The sequence below is a fragment of the Musa acuminata genome, chromosome BXJ2-3, assembly GCF_036884655.1.
Source record: "Musa acuminata AAA Group cultivar baxijiao chromosome BXJ2-3, Cavendish_Baxijiao_AAA, whole genome shotgun sequence".
Classification (NCBI taxonomy): domain Eukaryota; kingdom Viridiplantae; phylum Streptophyta; class Magnoliopsida; order Zingiberales; family Musaceae; genus Musa; species Musa acuminata.
The window spans coordinates 4,706,381-4,716,666 of record NC_088340.1 but is presented as its reverse complement, the minus strand read 5'-3'; the positions used below and the strand labels follow the sequence as shown (position 1 = coordinate 4,716,666).

Sequence of the window (10,286 nt, the reverse complement as noted above, 5' to 3'; positions counted from 1 at the left end):
CAGGTGCACGACAACTAGTGGCTCGTCACAGGTTTCATGAACTTGTCGTAGAGTTGAATTTTTCTGGCCTGAGAAAATTCCGAGTTCACACATGCACCCATTAATTATCTTCTACTCGCATCAGATCAGATCATTCTGACTGGCTGTGTAGGTGACCTCTTGCTATATATACCTGTGGAGTAGTAGGATAAAGAGCTCAGAAGGAGGTGAGAAGAAAAAGACGGAGAAGAAGATGGGTGTTTCGCTTGAAGCTCTAGCCATGGCAGGCGCAGACTACGTTGATTGTGCTATAGATTTCGACTCGTTGGATGAAGATTATCCTCCATATCTCTTGGCTGCCAACGAAGGAAGAGACGGCGAAGATGACGAACAGATGGATGATGACAAGAAGAAGCCGAAGGAGTCATTGGTTTCGTGGGTTAAAATGGTTGCATCATCCATTCGGAGAGTCTTCGCCGATTAATGTTCATTAGCTGTTTATAGATTCGATATGCTCCCAAGCAAAGCAAAAGGCCTTTCGCTTTCTTTCTGACTCCATCGAAGCTAGAAGAAGGCAAACTGTTCCGTGCTGCATGCAGAGAAAGGAGATAATGTCGTTGATTACCATATATTACGAAAGAGATAATAGATTGTATATACATATATATACGCTTATAAAAACCTTGTGGGAAAGAATGGGTGGGATTATTGTATGTGTTCTGAGATTAGCATACAATCACAACAACTATTTCTTCTGAGATTAGCATGTTTTCAGCAAGCAAATTCTTGATAGCATCTCAGGTAATCGTTAGAGAAATCACCAGCGTCTTTAGCTCGAGAGTACAGATTCGATCCACTCATATTATTTGCAGAGGAAAGTACCAGTTTTTGCTAGCATGTTTGACGATCCCAAATTGTTGCATGGCTCATGCAATTCCCATAACGTTACTTTTAGTTGACGTAATTAATTGTCCTCACAGGCATACCATACGCGCGTTTCTTGCACCCTTCAAACTCCGATCTTTTCTAGTTCATGCACGTCCAACAATCCAAAAGAAGACCTGCCGGCGAACAGCTCGCGAATGCCTTGACCACTTCGCATCTCCTAAGTAACGTGTCGATCCATTTACCTGCTTATCAAAACCGGGATTCATTTGGTCAGTCTCCACATTTGAGTCCGTGTCTCCTTCCAAGGAAAAGCTCTCTCTTGAGTTGGTACTCATGATTGCCAGTACTTTTGTTTCTCTCATTATCTCAGCTTACTTAGTTTGTCTTCGATGACTCGATCTCGATATTTATCACATTGTAATGATGCCTTCATAATCAACTTTTTGTTATATTATATTCTCAAGAGATCGTTCTATCTTGTGGTAATTTATGTCACTTGTCCATATTCAGTTCGAAAGCGAAAGATATTGTGATGCAAGCGAGATTCAAACCTAAGATTTTTATGATAAATTGTGAAAGTTTTTGACAGGATAAGGAAAAGGACTTTCTGTGTTGAACACACCAAAAAGTGATGCCGTACATCTGCAGGTTGCTTAGAACTTTTCCCGTGCTTCTCTTTATTGTCACTTTGAGATCTCTAATCTCTCCTTCCAGCGTATGCATATATCTTGCGATTGCATTCCTGTGGGCAGCCGAACAAAGGAAACTGCACGCAGTAGAAAACCAGTGCATTTCTCTTTCACGCATTCATGTACGCTGTGAGTCCATAAAAAACCATCGACTGTTTCTTGCAGTTAATGCAAGCATTGTCGTAGAGTTCTAATCCAATTCAACTCATTCCATGTGTCCTTCTGTACGATTCTTTCTCAAGCTTGTGACAGTAACCTATTGTGAAAAGACGACATCGATGATGCCATGAACGATTAGAAGATTCTACTACGTCACCGAATCGTGCGTGTTAGAGATGATGTGGCCCACTAGATCCTGTGATCTTCCTCTTCCTCGACTTGTCATCTTCATCTCCCCGACGCGGAAGCGACCAACCAGCATATATTCTCCGTCAAACAACTCTTCTATGCGTTTCACGTGGTTCACGTACGTTAGCTAGTGTTTAGGCTTCTGGATCTTGGAAGACGATCGGAGTTCATCTGCATTCGTACATAATCTTATCTTCTCTTCCTTGGGGTAATCTGCAAGCTTATGTGAGCCCAACCCCACCATGATGTCATGGATTGCTAGCCATCTTCCGTAGTGCTTCGGAAGGACAAGGAAGAAAAGAAGGAGACGAACGCTTCACTTGAAACCCTGTACATGGCAGGTGCAGATTGCGTTGGAAGTGGCATATGTGGACTGCTCATCGTTGGACGTTGGAGTTCCCTTCCCGTTGTATAGAGCTTCACGTAGGAAGGCACCAAAGAAAGGAACCAAAGGCCAACTACATTGCCAGATGCTTCCATGGCCTATAGTTTCAAGAGATAGTTTTGTTTTCGAGATGTTTTTTTTAACAAAAGATAAGTGAATTTGAGATACTATCATAATTAAATAAATATTTTAAATATAAAAATATATTATTGTTTCTTTAAGAAAAATGTAATTGGATGAGCCGTTCCAAAAAAAAATTAAAAGATAATATATATATATATATAAGAATTAATATCAATTATAAATAAAGTTACACTTAGAGTCACATTTAGATACGATATTTAATCTTAACCTTCGATTATTAATTGGTATACCAAAGTTTGACAGCTAATTGAAACATACAAGAAGATAGTTAACATTACTACGGTTGAACGTTAAGAACTAAACCCAAGGACGGCATAAAAGATATTATATATATATATATATATACACACGCACGTTTAGAGCATACCACTGAGTCTTACGCGGGCTCCATTGCGGTCTGGAGACAACAGGCGGCTCCACCTGTGACTCCAATCAGAAGGCGGGTAAGACGCCACGCCACCAGAGATGGAGTCGAGTTGGATATGTTGTCGTGGTCGAGTCCGACTCGACCGAGTCGCACACGAACGAAAAGGCCAACACGCTGACAGGGTTTCGGTGGCGGAACCACCAACGCGGGCCCGATGATAGCTACGGCCGCCACGTGAGTCGCCTCGGCCGCCTCGGTGCCGCTCCCTTTTGTCCCCACGTCTACCCCATTTTCTCGGATCTCATGGTTGTAGTGCGGTGAGGACGAGGGCGAGAGCCGAGAGGGAACTCGAGGAAGAAAGACCAGACTCTCATTTGGCCTCCTTGATGGCGGCGCTGCGGTGGGGAACGGCCGTGGGGTACTTCGCCGGAGAGGGCACGGTGGCGGACGCCATAGCATGGTGGGACGAGATCGACGGGTCGGAGAAGTGGCAGCGAGGGATCTTCTGCGCCCTCTGCGCCTCCTACGCCCTCGTCTCCGTCGTCGCTCTGGTGCGAATCACCTTTTCTTTCCCCTTGTTGTTTACCCTTTTTTGGTGGGACACGCGGAGATGCATTGGCATTTTCTTCGTTAATCGAGAGGGCGAGAATGCGATTCACATCGACACAGATGCGAATGTTGCCTACCTAAGGCTTCTTCGTTCCTCGTTATGAAAAGATCGCTTCTTGCTACCAACGATGATACCTTCTTGTTTGGGCATGATTGTCGCTATTCGGGACATAGCGAAACAATGAAACTTTATGATCATTGTCAAGTTCGAAATTTGAATGTCTGTTGTCGGCTACATGTTTGTTTAAATTCCTGTCCATCAGCAGAAAAACTATGTAAAATCTGTTGACGTCTTGCGGATTATTTACAACTTACTGTGCTTGTTGCATCATTTTCTGTCACACTCTAGCCGGATTACTGCATTTGAACCTGCTTAGTTATGTTCAGCTTTTGTAACCTTAGCTATGACTTTTTGGCTCGTCAGGCACAACTGATTAGGATTCAGCTCAGAGTACCAGAGTATGGCTGGACGACGCAGAAACTTTTCCACCTGATGAATGTTGTGGTGAATGGACGTATGTCAAGTTTTGGATGCTTTGGACTAAATTTCTTCCATTTAAATGTTCTTCTCTGCATTAACTATCACATGGATTTGCAGTGCGTGCAGTTCTGTTTGGTTTATATCATGATGTGTTTCTTATCAAATCAAAGGTAGGCTGTTTCTTTTGTGGATATGGTGCTACTAAAATGAGTTATGTTCAGCTAAATTTTTTTCTTTGCATTACTACATGTAGCTTGGTTTGACAATTTTTTCCAACAATCTGTTGTTATATGTGGTCAGCAATCAAATATTGTAGCTATTGGATGATTTGATGTCCGGGGCAATGATGTTTGTAACATTGTGTAATTAGTATGTATCCATGTAGCTAAACATGGTTACAGTGCATAGGAATTTTCTTGCTACGTAGAAAATTTTGTAACCATCATATATTGTTTGAGTTACATGCTAACTGAAACGGTAAAGGATATTTTGTTACTGTTTTTGGAAGCAGGATTCATTGTTCTGCAATTATACATGGTCAGATTTAACTAAAAAGAACGGAAACATGTTAGTAGTGATGCTTTTATTGAATATAAATTGATTTGCGGTAAATAATTTTGTTGGATATCAACCAAGACAATAATCATGGTTACCTTATTGATTTTGGTTTCCATCTTTTATCTTAGACTTGTCCTTTTATATACATTTTCTAACAGTGTGATAATCTTACTAGTTCAGGCTTTGGAAATGGCACTTCTAGACCTTCCCGGACTGTTGTTTTTTTCAACATACACTTTACTTGTTCTGTTTTGGGCAGAGATATATTATCAGGTACTGATATTCTTCTGGTTTGATCACTCTTATAATAATCATTTGTCAAAACCCATAGCTTTTACCTATATTTGACATATGCAGGCTAGAAGCCTTCCAATTGTTAAGCTTAGACCAGCATATCTAATAATAAATGGTGTTGTATATCTGATACAGGTAAACTAACAAAACTAAAAATAATTCTTGAGTCTATAAGTTTGCATAAAGTTACTTTGGTTTGTGAATTGCAGATTTGCATATGGGCCTATGCACAAATAAGTCCTAAGCCAGTTGCTACAGAAGTTGCTAAACTCTTCTTATCAGGTCTATAAATGGGATAGTTTTAGTTATACAATCCTATGTGCTGTCAAAGGTCAATCATTGTTTACTATCATTATCGATGTGGGTATTGGTTGCTATTTTGAATTAAATACCTTCTCACAGGGAAAATTTGTAATCAAAATTTATTTTTCAAATGATTATTCAGTCATTCATATACTGAAATTATTGTATTTTGTTGGATGTTTTATGTTTTACAGTCATTTCCTTCTTTGCTGCTCTGGGATTTTTAATTTATGGTGGAAGGTAATTATTCTTATTGACATATAGTTGCTACAGAAATAACAAAAGTTTTCATATCTTTTTTCTTATGTATGTCTTATATAGTTTTCTTCTCATTAAAGGCTATTTTTCATGCTGAGACGCTTCCCAATTGAGTCCAAGGGTCGTCGAAAAAAGCTGAATGAGGTATCTTGAAAATATAATCTCTGATGACCAAATTTTCTTTCATGATCGCTAATATTTCAGTCATATGATAGGAATTTGACAGTCTGGCTTTTGAATCTTTCATAGCAGTTCTTGGCAATTATACTAAGCCAAACTATTTTCACTATACCTAATTTGGAAGCTGATCTATCGTTTGCTTGCCTGCCCTATTTGGTGGCATCACTGAACTCTATTTCTTCAAGTTTCAATGGTAGTTTGCTTGTTACTAGCACACCATTTCTGTGACATCTGATCACTTGATCTTATGGGGAAGCAAATGAAAGGAAGGAAAACAGATTTAAGCATTTGACAATCGATATGTTATAAGATTTAGTTTTACTTTTTGATTTGCCGGAAGGAATTTGATAACGTGCCACCCTTTTCTCTGCGAGTGTCTTGCTCTGGAAGTGTGCTGTGGGCTATCTGTAAAATATACTGACTGTAATCTTTAGTTCTTTTTTTTTTCTTTTAAGGAGACCACTATAACATTTCATTGATTATCCATTCTTGAAGTTATTACGAATGGTTAAGAAGTTGATAGGATGGTTCTCTTCCTACCAAACAGTTGAGGGATTGTAGTGCCTGCAAAAGAATAAGAGGGAGGAAAAAAGATACTTAGCTAAATTGTATTTCATATATATATAAAATAACAACCACCAACCAGTCACTGAGCTTACATAGCTCACTTATCTATGTGTCTTGAGAGAGAAGAAATGATTGTCACTTCACAAAACTCACTGAAAGTGATGAATTAAAAATGGAAATCTTAACTGGAGAACTACTTGTTCAACTTAGTAATGTCCTTATAATGACTTGAGAAACCAAGTAAAATGTAAAATGAGGATACAAATTTTATTTGAAATAGTTTTAGAAAATTGTAAATCTCAGCAAACACTAGCATTAGGACTTGGGTGTTATGATGAGTCCTCTCTTGTCTCAATTTGGCTTGGACCAGCTTGGAAAGGTCTTCGCTACTAGTTTTCCAATAAGCAACACCCCAAATTTCCCCTTTTTGAGCTGGATAGTTGCTTCCCCCCCTCTCCTACACCAAATTGGGCTCCTCTTATTTTTTGAGCTATGTTAAGAACTTTCATATTATGCAATTAACAAAACTGAAATCCAGTTGTTTCCTCGGTTAATTTGTTGGAATAGCTTATGATTTGGAAAATGTCGGCTGTTAAATTGATTGTTGAAATCCACATCATTGGCAGGTTGGTTCAGTTACAGCAATATGCTGCACATGTTTCTTGATACGGTGCTTTGTGGTAAGAAATTGTTTTTGTTTTTTCAATTTTTCTGCCCCTTTTGATGCATGCAAAAGTTGCGTTGTTAATATAGAATGCTTGGAAAAGCTCAATATATATGGATTCACATCCAAGATAAGAATTGGGTCACAAGAGGACAGTGGGCATTCAGATTCTGATTTTTATCCTAAATCTGATCTGATTGGGGTCCCTGCAGCCACAAAATCTTCATCTGGACAATATATTTTACGGTATATATGCACTGATAGCTTATTGAATTGGCCAGGTTGCTCTCTCTGCCTTTGACAACGATGCTGACCTTGATGTCATGGATCATCCTATTTTAAATTTCATCTATTATATGGTAAATTGCCTTTCTTTTACTTCTTTCACACTTTTTGTTCAATAAAGAATGCAAGTATTTATTGTTGTATGAGTGATCATCGGTCACGTTTATTATTAACCATCGTTATTTAGTTCTTGATGTTAATCACAATCTGCTCTAAAAATGTTCCAGTTGGTTGAGATTTTCCCATCAGCTCTTGTTCTTTTTATTCTTCGGAAGCTGCCCCCGAAACGAGTTTCTGATCAATATCATCCTATTAACTGAATCTTTCATGATCAGCTGTGATTTTGCAGGTTTGTAATCAACTCAGATTCTGATCCATATTCTTTTGTCTGTATAATTGTTTAAGATTTTTTTCTTCTTTTGCGGCATGCTTTTTCATAGAGAAATCATTCAGCGTGAACCACAGCTACTGCTACCTCGAGTTGCTCAAGTTCAGGCATCCAGGAACTAATAGAGCGATGGCGGCAAAAGTGAAGAGAACAACCACAACTTTATTATCAACCAAAAGAGTGGGATTTCTTGTTGAACTGTTCAAGTAGCTTTGATGTAGGTTAAGTTTGCTAGCATCCAATTATGTTTTCTGGTTGAAGAATGCCTCTGATTCATGCTCGTTTGGAAGCCCATGTGAAACCTGTTGTACTGGGAACTTCTTCGTGTCTTTGGAATTAAGGTTGACCAGCTTGGACAAATAAATGGCTGGACTAGATTATGTCATCGTTTCATTCGTTGTTGATTCCCTTGTTGATTGGGATGTGGTGGAAATTGAGCCAAAACAAAGAGCAAAGGGCCCAAAGTTTCCTAGCATGGCTTGTTTCTCTATTACAGTCATTTATTCCATGATATCGATGATACATGGTGGTGGTCGACGACGACGTGATATTTATTCAGGTATCGATGATACATGGTGGTGGTCGACGATGACATGATATTTATTCAGGTAAATTTTGGTTGGTTGTCGTCAGTTTGACGTCGCGGTTTGATTGGGATCGATAAAGAATCTTGCAAAAACTACAAGGGTCTAGTAGAACTTTTTATTACAGGAATCGAATTGTTGGGATTGAATGGAGAGTTAATCTATGGTATGAAAATGATTTTATGAGATTGTCGAACATGATGAGTCACTTAAATCGTTAAGCATTGTGGTTAGCATCGTTGTGTTGATCACCTGAGTTAACAGAAACATTCAAACAGGTGTGAAGCATTACTTCAACATCATCAGACGTTTTCGTTAACATCGTCATGCTGCTGATCATCCGTTCGATCGATGGATCGAGTTAACATTATATTCGATGGGTGTCGAATTAAAGATGATGATGTGACAGATTCGAGCTTTTTCATGCTTGAGATATAAATTCGGATTTAGGCTGGTCTTCGCCTGTCAAAGCTAACACTGTCGTCAACAATTTTAACTCGATGCGGTGTTAATGTGGAGGTAGTTCAACTCCTTCCTGCTCGTGGGAATGAGGCAGATAAAAGTCATGTCAAAGAGAGGGGAAGAAATATGTGGAAAGTCAAGTGTAGGTTTGACCGCCAACTTCAATTCTTTCTCCAAAAAGAAAAAAAGTTTGACACGTCTGCCCTTTGAAGTTTGGAAATATCATATTTACCTTTCTGAATTCTAACATATATTAGTTAATATTGATTATAGATATCCTTTTAGATATTTAAATATATCATTCATATACACAACATAACATCTCTTGAGTTGTATGTATTTAAGAACTATTTTGTAGGTAAATTATTAAACTGATCTGTATGTTGGGATGTATTGCTCAATATTTTTCGGGGAAACTAAGTCGCGATGAGGTTATACATTTCTCTTTTTTAAAAAATAAAAAAATATTACATCAAATGTCGTATATGACGTTGTTCATACGTACGTAGATTTGATGATATACTAACTAACCCGAATGTCTCAATAGAGAGATTTGATGATATACAATGAGTCTGTCATACCAAAGCGTATCGCTCGTGCTGGGCGATACGTACCAGTCCGACAGGTTATCCGTACGCGGACCGCTTGGTATCGCTACAGTGCTACAGCATTTTACTGTAGCACTGCTACAGTATAAAAACATATAAAATTATTCGGTACACTAGGGTGTACCGCTCGGTACACTAGGGTGTACCGCTCGGTACACCCTGATGTATCGCTTGATACACTGGTACCGTACCGTACCGAGCCCGAGTCGAAACGCCGGTACGATATGATATGACGAATCTATTTTAAACATGAAACTTTACTTGTACAGTGATATACTAACTAACCCGAATGTCTCATTAGAGAGATATGATGACAGGCCTTCTTGAAAGCTATCACATTCAGTCTTATTCATGCACTGCAAGTTTACATGGTTTTGTGGTTGAAAGCTAATGCTTCTCTTCATTTTTGCAGCTCATGCTTACCAACTTCTTCTTCTTCTCCTTTATGACATCAATGTAATGTCTAAACACTACTTACTGTACTTGACATATGTGAATCAGTTGCCACTAACCTGCCATTGTCCTTGTATTATTCATTTTAAGGAATCAATTTCCATATGTGGTCATATAAAACAGTAATCCCCCTCATGTCCCTTACATGACTCTTGTACTGTCATATAAAATGCATGATTCAGGTTGGATCTCATCGAATAGTCAGAGTCAGCCCCTCGAATGAGTGAGTGACATGAGGACAACACATTTTCTTTCTACTTCCAAATATTTTCTATTTTGCATTTAAGCAAAAAATAATAAGATGAATTTAGCTTGACAGAAAAAAGCACCATTTCAGCACTGCACCTTCCCATGGTGAAGGCAGCATGAAAACAACTCTATGCTGAACCTTAGACACACAGGGGATAACTTTGACATGATCTGTGGACTTGCATCGTCAGAGATGAATCAGTTTCAATCTTTTGTCAGCACCGAGTATAGGATCATAGTGTAAGATGAGAAAGAAGAGATCAAGCAGCTCATAGATCTTGGCAATGCAAAAATCCTGACACATCAAGTGAAGTAACAATAGGAAAGTGCTGAAGGTAAGAATCCTCTGAAGCTGCTTATAGTGTTGTCCTAAAGTGGTCTACCTTGTCGGCAATCTCATCACAGAAACATCCTACAAAACCTTCATGTCTTCTTTTGTTCACCTCAGGCTTGTCGATTCCTTCCCATTTACTGTATCTTCTACTATCACAATCCTCATTCTGTACATCATAATGCATTAGTAATTTAGGACAGTGATGGTCT

General features: G+C 38.8%; 1 protein-coding gene across 1 annotated transcript; it reads left to right on the top strand.

Annotated features, from left to right (window-relative positions):
- The first annotated feature begins 3,023 nt into the window (after nt 1-3,023).
- On the top strand, nt 3,024-7,772 carry LOC135607029 (tobamovirus multiplication protein 1-like). The gene is made up of 12 exons (XM_065098490.1): nt 3,024-3,351; nt 3,834-3,924; nt 4,008-4,060; nt 4,629-4,721; nt 4,806-4,877; nt 4,952-5,024; nt 5,240-5,285; nt 5,384-5,447; nt 6,677-6,730; nt 6,996-7,073; nt 7,227-7,348; nt 7,440-7,772. The coding sequence occupies exons 1-11, from the start codon at nt 3,187-3,189 to the stop codon at nt 7,317-7,319; spliced, it is 882 nt and encodes a 293-aa protein (XP_064954562.1). The 5' UTR covers nt 3,024-3,186; the 3' UTR covers nt 7,320-7,348; nt 7,440-7,772.
- Nucleotides 7,773-10,286: the final 2,514 nt, after the last annotated feature.